This window comes from Melanotaenia boesemani, chromosome 10 (assembly GCF_017639745.1).
Source record: "Melanotaenia boesemani isolate fMelBoe1 chromosome 10, fMelBoe1.pri, whole genome shotgun sequence".
Taxonomy (NCBI): Eukaryota; Metazoa; Chordata; class Actinopteri; order Atheriniformes; family Melanotaeniidae; genus Melanotaenia; species Melanotaenia boesemani.
In genome coordinates, this window is record NC_055691.1 from 34,323,802 (window position 1) to 34,341,243 (window position 17,442).

The 17,442-nt window shown below is 39.4% G+C and overlaps 2 protein-coding genes across 4 annotated transcripts; one reads left to right on the top strand and one right to left on the bottom strand.

Moving 5' to 3' along the window:
• Positions 1–267: 267 nt before the first annotated feature.
• uri1 (URI1 prefoldin like chaperone) lies at positions 268–12,171 on the bottom strand. The gene is made up of 11 exons (XM_041997724.1): positions 11,796–12,171; positions 11,148–11,182; positions 4,526–4,604; positions 4,180–4,315; positions 3,061–3,152; positions 2,905–2,968; positions 2,532–2,724; positions 2,214–2,442; positions 1,967–2,118; positions 1,634–1,874; positions 268–937 (listed from the first exon to the last, which is right to left on the bottom strand). The coding sequence occupies exons 1-11, from the start codon at positions 11,865–11,867 to the stop codon at positions 749–751; spliced, it is 1,482 nt and encodes a 493-aa protein (XP_041853658.1). The 5' UTR covers positions 11,868–12,171; the 3' UTR covers positions 268–748.
• Positions 12,172–14,817: 2,646 nt separating this feature from the next.
• On the top strand, positions 14,818–17,180 carry zgc:112052 (protein C19orf12 homolog). 3 transcript variants are annotated; one of them, XM_041998231.1, is made up of 3 exons: positions 14,818–14,954; positions 16,167–16,327; positions 16,425–17,180. In XM_041998231.1, exons 2-3 carry the CDS (start codon positions 16,168–16,170, stop codon positions 16,688–16,690), a joined length of 426 nt encoding a protein of 141 aa, XP_041854165.1. In that variant the 5' UTR covers positions 14,818–14,954; position 16,167; the 3' UTR covers positions 16,691–17,180. The 3 variants fall into 3 exon arrangements, with proteins under 3 accessions (XP_041854165.1, XP_041854164.1, XP_041854166.1); XM_041998230.1 differs by having other exon boundaries at positions 14,825–14,920; XM_041998232.1 differs by lacking the exon at positions 14,818–14,954 and adding an exon at positions 15,928–16,064.
• The last annotated feature ends 262 nt before the right edge of the window (positions 17,181–17,442 follow it).

A 17,442-nucleotide genomic window follows, 5' to 3' on the forward strand; every position in this document is an offset into this window, starting at 1 on the left:
AATAGCCATAATTCATAAATGCAAATATTAGCACAGTCAGTATATGGTAATGGGCAAAAACTATGTGCTTTAAGTATTCCAAGTAAAAGAAAAAAAAAGCCTTTACTGATAACAATTATTGTCATCTAGTATGTAAAAATTGGAGAAAAGAGATTCAGCATGTTTCTAAAATATTCAGATAATAATAATAAAAAGAAGTTAACTTGTCCTTCCCCAGCAGATATGTATATGTTTAACATTATGTGAAAATAAATCAAGACTTGTGGTTAAAAATCATTTATTTTCAATGTAATTTTCATCAGTATTTTTACTTAACAGAAAGCTGGTCACAAAAATACATACATTCATTAGGCAGGTTAAAAAAGAAGGTAAAATTACATCTAACAGCACCTGATTCTAAGAAAAGAAAAAGAAGGCAACTCGTTCTATGCGGCAAAGCCTACGGTCTCACCTCACCTTGCAACAGCATGGATCAACGGGGGAGCAGCAGACAGGCAAACTTATGACAGACAACAGAAAGCTGATACCTGTGTAAACCTGAACAAAACAATGTTAAACTGTGTCTGCAGCTTGTTTAAAAAGCACACACGAGGGTGGTTTTTCTAACGTTGCTACTGTACGTTTTTCACATAATGAATGAAAGGAACTTTGCGATTAGAGGTGTAAGCAGATGAAAGACGAGCAAAAGAAAGGACTAGATGGTGCGGTTTTATTAAGGAAGGCTTGAAGAAGAATTTTTCTTTCAAAGTCACTTTTGCTGCAGCCTGGCTGCTTTGAACTTAGACACCCTTTTTGGTGGCTGCTGTGGCGGGGGGACATCGGGCGCCACCTCCTCCTGTTTCCTCTCTAGTATGGTTGGAAGAGCTGGTGGAACGATGGTCAGATGAGGGACAGCTGAAGGCATCGGGTCCTTTTCTATCACTGTGCCAGAAAATGCCTGAGGAAGAGACAAAGAGCAGGAAATAAACGGTGTTGTTATGTAACAGCTCATACTGCTTCTTGTAGCTGTTATTTACTCATTCTTTGGTCACATTCTGGTCAGTTTCAGGTCTAAACAAGTAATCAAAAACTCTAATGCAGTGGTTCCCCACCTATTTTCCCTGAGGACCCCCTTCATGCAACTACCAAAAAGCTGCGGACCCCCTGCCAGCCCCCTGCTGAAACCATGGCTGGTTTTATGCTGGTTTAATGCTTTCATTAGCTGCTTCTCACCATAAATGATGATTCTGGCTGACTCCTTTCCTTTGATAAAACCAAAGTTAAGGTAATTACCAACATATAGCCTTATTTATTTATTTATCTTCAAAATAAGGACGAATCATCTGCACTGTGGCATTTCTCAGACATGTCTCATTAATGAAATGGTGCAAAGTTTGTGTTTTCAAGCTCCCAAAACACTGGTTCCATGTGGATAAAATACCCAAATGATGATAAACTTAAGCAAATACACCTCAACTCATCTCAGTGTGGACGTGGACTTATTTTAAATCACACCGGGTCCTTGTGGACCCCATGTTGGGAAGCACTGATCTAATGTACTACATTTGTAAACCAGTGCTACATGAGTATAATGCAGAGTTCTTCTCATTAAAGAAATTAAAGTCTATACACACAAAACTCTGTCTTCTTTTACCTCAAATCTGCTGGAGGTTTGCACTGGCACCGCAGTTGGACTGTCTTCCTCTGTAATGCCATCGCTGGTGTCGCTGTGCGTGGTCTCATCGTGGCTGAAGCTGCGTCCAATCATTCTGCGTTCTTCGAAGTCAGCAGTGCTGCTTTCGCTTGTGTCGCTGCACACGCTGTTCTCCCGACTACGTGACTTCAGGATGGACTTTCTGGGGATGGGCTCCCCGTTCTTCACATCCACAAACAACCTGACAAAAGAGAGACAGAAAAAAAAAACAAAATAAGTTTGGTGCAGAGTTTTGTCAGATTAAATAACCGGGCGGTGCAGGAATGTGTTTACCTGTAAATGTCAGCTGGAGTTGTGATTCTGTGGAGCTCATGATGGGAGTGTCCATTACTGTGGCCATTTTTCTTTTTCCTCTTTGAATGCTCCTTCTGCTCTTTCCTCTCACTAAACTTTAACATGGTGTTTTTTCCTGTGTTTATTCTCACCTAAAGCAAAATACACACCAACACGACATGCACTGCAGAGTTAACATCCAATCTGTCAAATATTTCAACTTATTTATTTTTTTAATCATACTAACCTTTTTGGGTTCGACCGTGTGCGAGAAGAAAATGGTGGGCAAACCGTTGTCGTCCTCGTAGTCTTCTTCCTCCTTCTGGTCTGTGAGGGCCGATTTACTTTGAGACACTAAGCTCCAGCTTGGCTTCAAACTCAGGCCATTTAACGGAGGTGCTGCATCTGCCTCCTTCTCTTCCTCTGAGGATGAGGACGATGTGTCCTCCCCATTCATGTCTGTATTATCAGATAACCTAAAGGAAAGCATTTCCAAATGACAGTTAAGTTTTCTAGAAGTAAATGACTATTACTGAGGCTAATTAGCAAATGTGTCCTTATATACCTGTCCTGTTCATCTTGTAGCTCCTCCAGTCTCTCAAGTTCGTCCAACCGAGCCCACAACTCCTCTTCAGTCATGTTGCCTTTCCTGCTTCCCCCATCTCCACTCTCTCCTTCATCCTCTTCCTCCTCTTTGAGACCAAGTACAGCATCCACCTTAGGCTTAGAATTTGGTTTGTGAGCTATCCTTTGCTTTCCTGTTAAAGCATTGAGGATACAAAAGAAATTCAGTCACTCTTTATGATTAAAAAACAAACAAACAAAAAAAAAAACACTAATTATGGCACAGAATTCATCACAGGACTAATGGCTCTCTTTTCCTTCTCATAAGCTGTGATGAAGTGAAATGAGGTCAGAAGAAAGGCTGACAAAGATACCTTTGGTGACAACGGAGTCATTGTTTCCGACCTCCTCTCTGATATCGACATAGTCCCCTTTTCTCTGAAGCACAAGAATGCCACAGTCAATACATTTGTCCTCCTTAAGTGTTACACAACTTTCTATGTGAGACAGCTTGAAGAAATGCAACATACGGCCAACATGGTTTCCAAATCCTTCGCAAACCCAACTCTTGCTTCAAAACTTTTCATCGTCATGGACAATTCATCCAGTTCTTTTTTCACGTCTGTGGAAAACAGATGCGTTATCATGAATAAGAGCATTCAGGATGGCAGGCTGACAGGACAAAATGAGCAGAAACTGGCAGCGAGCAAATACAAAGACATCAATAAAACATTCAGCATAATGACAAGCAGCTGCTAAGGAGTTAAAATCCTAAACAAGTTGGAGAGAGAGAGAAAAAAAGAAAAATGATGACACAAACAGTTCATAATATCTTCTGCCCTGAATACTACTCCGGATCATTAAATCTTCACAACAATTAAGCCCTTTCACTAATAGCAGCAGAGGGCCCTTGTTTCCATGGCGATTGGGAGCCCCTCCAGTCAGTGCATCAACTGGAAGTGAAGAAAGGTCAAACACAGAAGGCCTGACAACTCAGCCGCTGTCTGACACATTTCAGCTAGCTATGTTTGTATCACAGCACTTAGCTCTGTAATAGCAGGGTGGGCAGGGTCGGGGGAGGGGGGGGCATGGATGGGCTGTGGCAGCACATTTCTGCTTCACTACACATTCTAATAATGTTCACATCAGAGACTGTTGCTTGGGCCTATTTGACTTGATATGAGGTTTTCAGACCAAGACTGAGCAGCAGGGTTAAAACAGGGGGGTAGTGGAGTGGAGTGGGGGGGGGGGGGGGGGGGGGCTGCACACGAGCCGTGTTAGATGGCACTTGATTCGTCCACAGGACAGAAACAAGGATGAGTTGTTATCATCAAGTTTACAACCAACGTAGCAACAGCCGTGAGCCATTAATGTAGGACTGGCACAGCAAAATGCCCTGCAGCTTGCAACCCTTTAACCACATGTAAAATAAAACATTCTGCATAACCCCCACCCAAAAAAAAAATCCTGTTAGAGTAAAAAGCATTTATGTTACAACAAACTGCTGTTTTAAATCTCAGCAGTACAAAGTTGTTCCAAGCTATCTAGATGTGATGCACCACTACCCTCTGCTGGATGAGCCGCGGCGTTGACACATCGCTTCAGAAATCAAACAATGGCCTTTTCAGACAACAGGAGGCAAAACTCACGCTTCATCCTGTGATCGACAATCTTTTGAGCTTGCTTGGCAGAGCACTTAGCAAACCAGTTGTCACCCAGCAGCACTGTGACCTCGTTGGTGTGCACCAGCTTCCCAGGCATGAAGGCCAAAGGGCCAAATGGCACCTGTTCATGGTGCAGTGGACAGGAAAAAAAAAAAGAATTTTATTAAAAAAAAAAAAAAAAAGAAATAGGTCAAAGAAAGCAGGTGGTAGAAAGTGAATGTGAAAGTAGAGCAAACAGGAAATAAAACTTTCTGTGATGGAAATATTTAGTTTGTTTCTGTCAAACTGATATAAACTTTTTAATAATTGTTTAAACAAGGTTAGGACTCACCATGATGTCGTAAGACAGCTGATCTGGAAGAGTTTTGAGGCGATCATTTAGGGCTTCATAGTCACCTGACACCTTCATCCTGCAAGTCAAACAAAAAGTATCATCACTGAAACCACAGCTCCTCCTCTGGACTTAAATATTTGCTGGTGAAAATATTTTGGAAACAATCACCAGCTGCTAAATGCTGGAGAAATGCTTGTTTATCTGATGACAAGAAAATCCTGGTGTAACCACAAGATGTCACTGCTGTTTATTTGTAGAAAGGCAACATAACCTCCACACCAGATTACAAACAAAGCTGAGATGCTTTCATCAACAGAAGAAAAAATAAATGTTATTCTACAACTACACCACTTCTCCGTCAAAAAGTCTCCCCTCCATCTCAGCTGTGGTTTGGACATATAAAGCATCGTCTCATTTCAGCCTTGTCCAGAATGGTCTTACCTTTTCTGCAGTAGGTACCACTGTGAATCCCAGTTATCCTTCCCATTTAGCATCCATCCCATTTACACACCACGTTACACTCTAAATGTTTGAAACTGACAAATTTAAAATCCAATCATTAAAGAGGGAAATAAATTTCGGTGAGTGTTTAACTAGGCATTTTTAATCTGTTGTACATGCATGACAATAATATAATGCAGCTTGGTGATGGTTTATTCACGCTCTCTTGGTGCACAACGCTTTAACAGCACAGTCGTAATTAAAGCACATCTTTTAGCCATGAAAAGGATTTCTACCTTATTCAAACCGGTGTGCTGTTCCTTTAAAGTCCACACTAACATGCATCCATTTACAACTATATGACTCCATTCTGCTCCTTCTTTTGAAAAAAACAAAAAACCCCTCAGCGCTCGGTTTCTGTGCACACTGCCACATTCGTGTTACCCATTTATTATAACAAGTCAGAATAAAACTAAATACATTCACACCATTAATTTACGAACTGGAATAATAAAAGGTGCAATTTGTCCCGTCCTAATAGGTCCAACAAGACGAAGTGAAGAGTGAGGAAGATTTCAATTACAGCCCACAGAGTCTTTACAAGAGCGCTAATCAGCAGTCAGTGAAATCACCTGTGTGGGTCTCCAAAGGCTCCTTTTTTCTAAACAGACACTAGAGTGCTTATTACAAAGATATGCTCGGCCACTTTAAGAGAGTCTGACATTGAAGTTTTATAAACTTTGGTTAAAATAAAGAAATAAAATTCTAACTGACAAATAAGCACCATCATTTAATCTGTATTTATTTCAACACTTGAAGTAAAAGCTAATATTCACCCTGAAACAACTTCTCAAACTCCCGCCTGCATGATCAGTACGTCCACTGAAGGGAACCTGATGCTCCCTAATAAATTCCCGGCCACTTTATTAGGTACATCTGCTCAGCTGCTCGTTGACTTGTTGGTACCAGACAAATAAATTCGTATTTTAATCAGCATACCGCCAAAGTACCTACACACGTTATACACCATTGGAAAGCTAAGATTCTTTAGATGAGAATGATGTATAGAACATTTTCATTCCTTTATTGACATAGGGGTTGGTGCACGTCCGCCATTTTGCAGGTCACACAAAGGAAAGTTGAAAGGTTATCATAGCAGAGTTATTCATCTGTCAACATGACCCTGGTTTCCAAGGAGAAAGTAAAAAAAAAAAAACAAAGAACAGGGACAGTTTGGATGTTGCATCCAAGGAAAGACACAAAAGTTCATACACGCTAGAAACTGAAAACAAATTCCTTGAAACTTACAACTAACGGAGCTGAGACCATTACTTTCTAATTTTATCTAATCTAAATCTAGGGTGTTTTATCATACAACATAACTGGATGAGAGCGGGGTAGACGTGTGCTTTTGAAGAGATGTTTGTTTAAAATACATCTTTGAAAGATCATGCTTATTTAGGTCAACTCTGGTGCGCAGATACAAATTATTCTAAACTGTCATGGTAGTTTTTCATTGGCAAACTTTGCTTTTAATGCATAACTCCACATGAAATATGTATTACTGTTCCTGCAATTAAATGGTCTGAGACAATTTTGAGCGTTTAGAAGGCTGGAAATATTTGCAGTTGATGCGAGAAAACATTCATCTCTGTCTGCTTAGCTCATCTGAGAATATAAACTTAGAGAATATAAAGCAGGGCTCTTAGATCCAAAGACTCTCGTAAATTAGCCCAGACCAGAGTCCAGACTTAACATGGAGAAGCAGCATTTAGCTTTTATGCTGCAAACAGGTGATGTGCCATTTCTGCACGCTAACTTTTAACTTGTGTGGATTCTATTCATTTTAATTAAATATTTTATTGGGATTTTTGCTATTTGTTGCTGCCTTTTACTGCTTTTTAATGTTTTCTTTGCAACATCTATAATGCTTCAAATTTTTTATGTAAAACATTTTTATTGTCTTGTACATTAAATGTGTTATAGAAAACAAACTTGCCATCTGTCCGCTCATCCTCAGTCAAGGGTACAACGGGAATTGACAGGAATTTTCGCTGCACATGGTCAATGGAAACTACTCATGTTCACAACACAACTGTGCACCATTGTTAACGTTAATCATAGACTGAATACCTATCCGTCCAATCCGCAGGTGAACAAGACAAGCAGGAAACTGAGGCTACAATTCACAAAACTCACAAAACTGGACAACAGAAGATGAAAAAATCTTTGTCTGGTTTGATGAGTCTCCATTTCAGCTCCACATTCAGATGGTCGGCTCAGAATTTAGTGGCAACAACATGCAAGCGTGGATCCATCCTGCCTTATCCCACTTCCAGCAGGATAATTTACCACGTCACAAAGCTCAGATCATCTCCTGCTTTCTAGAACATGATGATGAGTTCACTGGACTCCAACGGCCTCCACAGCCACCAGATCTCAGTCCAGCAGAGCAGCTTTAGGATGTGGTGGAACGGGAGATTCTCATCATGGATGCAGCCGACAAACCTGCAGCAACTGTGTGATGCTGTCATGGCAACATGGAGAAAACCTCTGAGGAAGGTTTCCAACACCATATTGAATCTATGGCACCAAAAATTAAGGCAGTTCTGAAAGCAAAAACAGGTCCAACCCGGTACCAGCAAAATACACTTAATAAAGTGTTCATACGAGCATATGTACAAACTTGTCCACATGTTTGTATTTCCATTTAAAGGTCCCATATTATACACTTTATTCCCAATCTGAGACCATTCATTAATATCTAAATGAAATATTTCCGCCATGGTATGGACAAATCGACCCTCAGTTTGAGTGCAGCGGCTTCTCTTCACCTCCCTCTTTTTAGCAGCTTCAGAAATGTGCCGTTTATGGTGGGCGGAACCCTGGTGGAGCAGCTCAGCTGTTGGCTCCGCCCATCGCATCGCCCGTCATGAGGTGATTGACAGGTTAATATATTTTCAAGCTATCAGACTAATAAGGCCGAAACGATAAAATAACTGCCAGCTCTTACCTCTCCAGCTGTGTCACGGACAGTTGGTATTGAACCTGGCTTCAGCTTCAAACGGTTGGCGAAGCCTGCTTTCCATGCCCCCATGTTGTTGAAACAGTCCTCTTTGAAATGCTGGCCACAGACATGCAAAACCTTTGGAAGTTTTACGGGTACATTTCCTCCAAAAATAAAATTAATCCACTCAGTCCTCGTGGGTTCAGTGGATGGAAGTAAAAAAACGTTTTCGTGTTCATTTATGCAGCCACAAACAGAACAGTGCTTCTGTCGCTTAGCCATGTCCGCTAACGAGGGTTGCCGAAGAGGGAAAAACACTGGGCGCTAGGTGATTTTTAGAGGGCGGGCTTTGAGAGCCGGTAGACGGGTCCATTGCTCTGTGGGGAGTGGTTATTGTCCCTTATGACGTCATAACGTACACGCTTTCAAACAAGCTCATTTCAGCGCTTACTTCCCTAGAGGTGGAGCAGGGGGGAGAGAGAGCGCCTGAAAGAGTTTCACACTTACGGGTCTCCTACACATGCGGGGGGACCAGTATGACTGTTCCAAAACCATTAAAAAGTGAATTTTGCATAATATGGGACCTTTAATCTATGAGTAAAGAGCTCTTCTGTCTTGAAATATCACATCTCAAGTCCCTTTATCACAACATTGAATCCATCCCTTTTCTGTTTTCCCTCCAACTGAGAACATAAAACAGATGCAATGAAAAGAAGCAAAGAAAAATGTCTGGAAAATACTGAGACATCCTTTACTCTGAACCAATTCCAGCTGTTTTGTTAGTGCACAGCTTTGTGTGTTTAGTTTTTTCTTGTTTGTGTTTGCATCACAATGTGCTGTACTCCATAAGAAGACCACACGGATACCAACCAGCACGTTACCAACCCTGAAAAAAACAAACAACCTGAATGTTTGCACATAAAATTAAAAAGCTCCAACTCTTTAATCAACCAGATGTTGACCTACTACAGATCCAATCATTTAAATAAAACTGTGGATCAGAATACAAATTTAATCTAAACTTGGGGCTGACTCTGTGCTTGAACAGTATCTGTAATTTGTCTAAGAACAACTCTGATGTGTTTATGTAATATCAGAGCAGCACAATCGCTGCAACATCCAATCACTTATTTCTGATTAAAGGGTTCAGGAGTCTGTTATTAAGCTCCTGTAAATTATCATCATGTGTTCCACCACTTATGGCTCCTGATAGCAGAAATACAAGCTTTGAGAGCACCTTTAGGATCAGAACAATTTCTGGGTCCATTGAGGTTAAAATTAAACGCTGGAACTGGGATTCACTTTTCTGTAAACTTTGTTAACGCTGTTGATGTTAAATGTCTCATTACTGACATGTCACAGCATCACAAGTAAAAGGAGGAGAGAAAATAAAGTAGATCCTGTTAAAGTTCTGTTTAGCTGCCTCAGCCTCCAGGTTTTGGAGGTTTGCACAGTGGCATTCTGGTACCGTGAGAAAGGGTGTAATGACTGAAACAGAATAAAAAACAGCTTTACTTTTGTAAAATAAATGAAAATATAAATCTGAAAAAGTTGGGATGATTGGAAAATGTGATTAATAAATAAGGTGAAGTCAAATTAAATATCAAATTTCCCACTTGGTTTCACAGTTATTTGAATGACTGCATGAAGACAACATTTATTTGAGGTTTTGCCTGCAACACATTTAAAAGTGTAGTTGATAAAGTACAGTGTTAGTAAAATTTCTCCAATTTAAAATGTCGCCTTCTCACATAAAGATGTTCTGGCACTGAGGATAAGAAACAATGCATTTCCTGTCTTATCTTGTCCTGTCTTGGTATGCAATGGTACGGAGGTGGTCATGTTTTCCATTTAAAAAAAACTATGCACATATTCTCTGTTGGGGACAGGTCAGGTCTACAGGCCAGGACTACAGGTCAGGTCTACAGGCCAGGACTACAGGCCAGGACTACAGGTCAGGTCTACAGGCCAGGACTACAGGTCAGGTCTACAGGCCAGGACTAAAGGCCAGGACTACATGCCAGGACTACAGGCCAAGACTACAGACCAGGACTACAGGCCAGGACTACAGGTCAGGACTACAGGTCAGGACTACAGGCCAGGACTACAGGCCAGGACTACAAGTTGGTCAGGACTACAGGCTGGTCAGGGTTAAAGGCTGGTCAGGACTACAGACCAGGACTACAGACTGCCCAGTCCAGTCCCTGTACTACTTCTGCAGCCGTGCCTTTGTAATATGTGAAAATGTGGATTTGCGTTCTTTTTTAAAAATACACAGAAGTTTCTGGAAAAGATGCCTTTAAGGAAGGATATGTTTTGGAAAGTCAATGCACTTTTCTGAATTAATGCCACAATCACAGAAGCATAATGAGCTTTGCCAGCTGCACATGTGCAACATCAAACTATACCAGAGCCTGTGTTTTACACATGATGCTGACGACATTCTGGACGTCCTTTGTCTTTGATCCAGTGCACAAAGTTTATTTCTTCCATTAAAACATATTCTGAATACTGATTTGTCTGACTACATAACAGTTTGCTGCCTTCTAAGAAGCATCAGTGAATGTAACTATATTATAATGCTTGACAAAGGTTTCCCACACAAATCCTTTACCCATGCGGTCCTGTCAGCCATTGATGGAGGACAGTTCACTGTGCCATGTCAGGGATCAGGTATCATTGGTAACCAGCTTAGGATCTGAGTGAAAAAATTCCTCCAGATGCCTTGAATTGTTTTATCATGACGTACAATGTACAAAAACAAACATGCAAATCTTTTCCATTTTTTCTTTGATGAACATTCTAAATATTTCAATGACTTTCCATCCTCTCCCCATTCTTGCTCCTTTCTTTCTCACTACAACAACCACCAGCTGACATCAGCTGTTTTAATTTGTGTATTTAGAATATAATACATAACAACACAGTTATCCTGGCTCTGAGGCACACCTGCTCCAACTTTTATAGAATATTTTGCAGGCCTGAAATGTAAAATGGATGTAATGCGTTTATCAAATAAAACAAAATATGACAAATCTTTGCAAAACACTGTGTGCATTAAGATGCAAGTCAGTTTTTGACAGCAGGTAAACCTTTAGTGAATCTGAACCAATTCACCTCCTGCATAGCACTAAAAATATTACAATTTCAACTTTTTTAGTTTATGCTTACCAGTGCTGAATCCGACTTTCACAGTCTATCACCACCTGTTTCAGGATAAATAATGTCAGTTTCAATCAATTTAAAGTAAAACCAGCTTCACAAGCATGTAAAAAAACACAATATGTTAAAGAAGTCAAAAACAGAAATGTCACATAAACGGAGGCAGATGAAGTGTTTAGTCTGCAAAGGAGAATTTAAAAAAGGAAGAATTTATTTAAATTGGACTTCTGGGCGACGCAGGCGTGTTGGATTCGCTTCGACTTTTTCTTTCATTGGCTAACTGGCCCACAATTCACGAAAGTCTTCATTTCTCCAAGTTTAAAGCTCAGCTGTCCCGCAAAGTGTCAGAAGTTTAAAGAAACGAAACTAAACCAACACACCCCCCACGTTAAAGGCACTGGACACGTGAGTGGCTGCTAGAGGGAAGCTTCTCGAAAACGGAATCACAGAAACAAAATTATTGTCCTAAAAAGACGACATGTGGTAAAAAATGCGCACGTGCATCTATAAATCCAGCAGCCATAAACCCAGCAGACCCATTCTGGGTTTAAAGTCTCCAGCTGACCCAGCCGCGTGGCCAGTAGCTGATGGTGGCTCGGCTAGCAACAGAGGTTCCACTTGCAGAGGAAAACATGTTTAGTAAATTATTTAAATTACCTTTTTGTGCTCTTCTCGAAGCCTGGCAATTCCACTCAAACTATCTATGTTCATGTCACCCTTTTCAGCCATGGTCAATCCACGTGCACAGCGGTAAAATATGATGTTTAGTGACCCCAAAACAGAGCTCAGGGGTTGTTGTGAGTCCTAAAGAAGTGTTTATGAATGCAGCAGCAGCTATTCCTGAGACCCGTTCTGCACGTATTCATCAAAGGGGCAGTGATGTATATCCACGCGTCCGAAGGTGATATCATCTCACACTCTCATTTCAGAATTTCTGCATGATTTCCAAAAATATCCAAGGTTTCAAGATCCAAAGATTAGCAAATAGTCCTCGTCACTGTGGATGCGTCGTAAACCTCATCCCGTCACCCAAGACGACAGAATTTACAACCGCACTTCTGGTTGGAATTTTCAATATAAAATGTATGAATCGAACAATAAGATTAATTTCCGTACAACGGAAAATGTAGATTTATATATTTAAAAAAAATTGATTTAAAAAGGTGTTTATTTGCTTTTTAAACTTTATATTTAAAGGTAAAACAGTCATTTATAAGTATAAGTATATCATTAACAGCAGGAGCCTGAAACTGTACTCTTTTTATTTCTGGTTTATAAACAGTTCTCTTGTACACCTGGATGAGGTCCACTGCACTTTTGTTGTCAAGAGCATACTGAAAATTAAAGTATATATATATAAAAAAAAAATTATAGTGACCCTTATTCATTTGTAGAAAGAATAAATTAACCTTTGATTGTTTGCTGCTGTACTAGAAGCAAGGGGCTGCCAGACCCAGGCACCCAGGGACCAGTTGGGGTTTTTACAAAAATATCAATCAGTGTATGTAGAAGTCTACATTTATTTCTGTTGCTAGCTCAGGGACTTCAACCCAGGTCCTCCCGACCCAAGCCCACCTCTGCCCTCTAAACAACTGTACACAGGGGGCATCCATGTATGCAGTCAAATGCTCTACCACTGAGGTATTCCTCCTACACTCCAGGATAGAAATTTTAATTGTTTAAGTAAATAAACCCCAACACCATTCACTAAAAAGCCTTAAATGCTTCTTGCACAGTGGGGTATCACAGACTAAACAAAAGTATTATTGGGTTTAGTAGCAATGCCATTCAAATGTTTAGTTCTTGTTATGCTTAGCTACCTGAAATATTTCAAATATATGAGTACATTATACTGTATATTTATGTTCACTATTAGTGTTCCCAATTTATTTTTCAATTTCCCTCCTTTTCATTTATATTACAATATACAATATATATAGAGAGAGAGAGAGAGAGAGAGAGGGAGAGAGTCAGAGTCTTGCGTTTCTAATTTTATTTTGACAATAAACAAACTTCCGTTTGAGAGCTCTGAAAACCTGAACTTGACTTTGCTCCGTGTCGCCCGGTGTACTCTGGGTAAATGTGGATCCTAACAGATGTAAACAGTGCCCACACTGCACTAAACCAGACACAATTCCAGTGCGAGCCTGTGCTTTTAGAAAAGAAGATCGTTAGTTATAGCTGTTCCAGTATTTGTGCTGTTGGGCTATACGAATATTTACATATGTTACTTAAATTTACATCCATGTAATGGATCATACAGAGAAATAATAGCAAAGTTTCAGATGACATGGACCAGATGCAGAATACGGTTCATCCAAGGTTCCAGTCTGCAAATTTGTGCTGCATTCACAGACCGTCGTAAAGAATACATGAACAGATGGAACAAGATCTGTTTGTTTGGTTTTTTTTATGACAACAATTACAATAAAAAAAAAAGGAATTATTCGTACCAAACATGGATACTTTGGTAGTTAAATCTTTACAAAAAGCATAAATAAAAATGGATGGATGGATGGATGGATGGAAGTGTATGAATCATATAACTCCAGTCCTCAGATCTTTACACTGGCTTCCTGTCTCTCAAAGAACTTACTTAAAATCTGGCTGTTAGTTTACAAAGACCTGAATGGTTTAGGACCAGAATCCATTCAGGATCTTCTGGTTCATTATGAACCAACCAGATCCCTCAGGTCATCAGGGTCAGGTCTACTTCCTGTTCCCAGAGTCAGAACTAAATGTGAAAAGGCATCGTTCAGCTTTTATGCTCCTCACATGTGGAACAAACTCCCAGTAAAGTGCAGGTCTGCTGAAACTCTCGGCAGTTTTACATCAGTGTTTGCTTCCTTTCATCAGAGCAGCTGTTAATTTATCACGCTGGAACTTTATTTTGTGCTTTTCATCTATTTTATTGAGGTAATTTTTTTCATCTTTCTGTTTATATTTAATTTCTTTTACTTCTTTCAAAGTCTGTTTTTAATGCACTTGTTGCTTCTTGCACCCTGCTGTGATGCTTTTTTGTTTCATGCAAAGCATTTTGAATTGTCTTGTACATGAAATGTGCCATACAAATAAATTCCCTTGCCTTACCTTAAGATGATATTTCTACATACATTGTTTAATGTATTTGTATTAAATTGTAATATTTGTTCATTGCTGTACCTTTGCCATGGAAATGTGCTCTGACTTGGCAGGAATGGTTCACATAAGAAAACCTATTTCGATATACGGTATAAGCTCTCCTATGCTTACATGAACCCTTGATCCTGGTCATCAGAAGTAACAGTTATTTTCCTGTTTTTCTATTTTCAACCAAAAGGAATGTCAAATATATTGTAAAATTAATGTAGCACATCACCGGTATAAAGTTAATTAAAGTTAAAATATGTAACAACACTTGTTAAATGAGTGTTTAGTACTGTTTAAACTCCAAAACAGCTTATCTTGCATTTATAATGAACTTTGGTGTTCCTAATAATAATGTGTCAAATTCAATCAATCAGTGAAATTAAGGTTTTTCTGCAACTGAAAAAAGAGAAAAAACAAATGAATTAATTAACTGATGGAACTTGAACACTCATGAGCACAAAGACCTTTGGCAAAAACTACAAAATTTAGGATTCGTCTAATTTCCTTGAACGCAGCGTTGTAGTTACTCCCGTCAGGCATTGCGGCATGACATGACATCCAAGCTGTATGTAAAAAATAACACAAGCTCAGAAATCATGACGAGCAGGCGGAGCGAAGTCCAATTTCCAATAGCATTTTAAAGAATAAGCTCAGTTAGTATTAATGAGGATTTTGTGATACAATAAGGTATGTAGATATTTTATACTGTAGCGGCCAGGAAAAAGCAGCTTTTTGTAACACAATGTTAGCATTTACCATCTGAAGCTGTCTGATGCAATAAGGATTTATACACAAATATGCTGTCAGCACATTAACGTTTTTATTTTTCTGTTATTTCTATATATGCTGCATGCTAGCTCCTATAGTTTAAACTGCTCTTTGAATATCAGTGATTCGCCTGTTTGTTGAAAGATTATTCATAAATAAACTCACCGGTACAAACCGCGTTTGGGTCATGGAAATTCATGAATGAAAAGGACAAAAACAAAAGCCAAACAAAAACCTTTAACCACTGGAGTCAAGCCCCTTTGTGTTTCTTTGTAAACCTCACCAGTCGCCCGTTTTTACAATACAATTAAAGTTAGTATTGTTCACCAGTAACACTCAAAATTGGCTGAATGTTTTGCAGTAATTCAGGAATACTTGAACTGTTTTACAAGTACTTTTTGTGCTTTTTGCTTCAGATTTGGTGGGTTTATTTTACATGTAGTAATTTTTACTATACTGGTTTAAAATTTCTTTGTGTGAGACTTTTATTGATCAGCTATAAAGTCTAATATAATCCAATACAGCAGCTTTCCAAATAAACCAGCCTTCAAGAAGCTTCTTTGGTTATTAAAACCCTGAATGCATAAAGTAAAAAACAAAATCTACCTTTGAAATAAATTAAATGTTAAAAAAAACATGTTACATGAAATGTTAAAAGGATCAGATTTTTAAAACCACGCTATTAATATTTGCTCTCAAACAATTTTAGCTAGATCAGTGGTAGTGGGCTTTTGAGGGCTCAAATCACTCTCAGACATGTTGGAACTAAACTGGTACATAGAATTAAAAGCGGCTGGTAAATAGTAAAAATGTGTGGAGATTAATTTTGAATATAAAAAAAGATTAATCTGGGGAATATTTAAAACTATATGAATGATAAGCAACTAGTGATAATTACAAACCTTTCTTTTAAAAAAATCACATTCAATTTTAAGACAAATTTAAAAAAAATATGTAAGGAATCCTAATTAAAATTGTATTTGAAGTAGGTCCTTGGGGTTTTTCCAGGATCCTGGGAACTTTGCTCAAGTGAGTTGGCACTGACTGATTTCTTATCAGTGCTAAACTGTTGAGAATTGCAGTCACACAAGAAATATTTGCCATGTCTGAAATTTCAACTGTGATTCACAGCATGGCCCATCGGATCAATGATGTCATGAAGCTGTGCTGTGAGTTATCTGCCAACCAGCAGGTTAAATCCGCAGTGAAAGGCTCTGGGAAGGGAGCAGCAGCAGCTGGTGGACTTGCTTTTGCTGGTGGCTTGATTGGGGGGCCTCTTGGTATTGCAGTTGGTGAGTTCCAACAGATTATCTTCCATATGGATAATCCTTACAGTCTGATCAATACAGTTTCTCTGCTTGACAACTTGAAACCCTCAACCCCCTGCAGGCGGTGCTGTGGGAGGCCTTCTGGGCTGCTGGATGACCAGTGGACAGTTCAAACCACTGCCTCAGATCATAATGGAGCTGAGCCCTCAACAGCAGCAGAAGCTTTATGATGATGTCATGGTCATCCTGGGAGACATCCAGTGGACAGATTTGGCTCAGCTAATAGCTCTGGTGATGGGCAACGCCACACTGAAGCAGCAGCTTACAGCTGCTCTTCTTGGGTACATAACCAAGGAGCTCCAGGCCGAGGTGCACTATGTGGATTAGGGTCTGTGGGAAATCTGAATAAGATAATTCCAATGTTCAGAAGGATGGAGTCTTTGAGACGAATAGGAATTAATTTTGTGAAGCTGGAGAGACTGCAGTTGTGCATTAATAAAATAAAATGATGCCATCACAGTCCTGGAAACGGGTGACACTGGTAACAAGCCGGTCAGCACTTTAAATTAGTAAAAGCAGCTGTATAACCGGGGTAAAATATAAAGGAAGTGCACTTGTAAGAAGTTTTAAATTATGTTTTAGCTCCATTGATAATGTGATATTTGGCTTTAAAGGCCAATGAATTGAACTGACTGAATGTTGCAGTTACAGAGCAGCACTTTCCAGATGTGCAGTCTGCTGTCATATTTACATGGAAAAAATTCTGGACTGACTTAGCCGAACTGTTGTTGTATATTTTGATACAAATTTGTCTGCTTTGTGAGATGAGCTTGTGTACAGCATATTGGATTATTTAAATAAAAGTATGTGGATATGACTAACAATGCATTTTGTAGTCTTGTAAGGAAATACATCTGTACATCACGTTTATCTAAAGAAACATCCTCCAGCATGTCATATTCCTTTTAATAACTTCAAGTATTTTTTCCATATTTATACCCTCTTAGTGGGTTCAGGTGTCACCAAAACTGTCTACTTTTAAATTTGATTTTATACATCTGTTGTGGTTGTTTCAGTTCCCCCTTTTCTGCCTTCAGATTGTGTCTGTCATTGGGTCCAGTCTACTTCCTTTTTCTGTA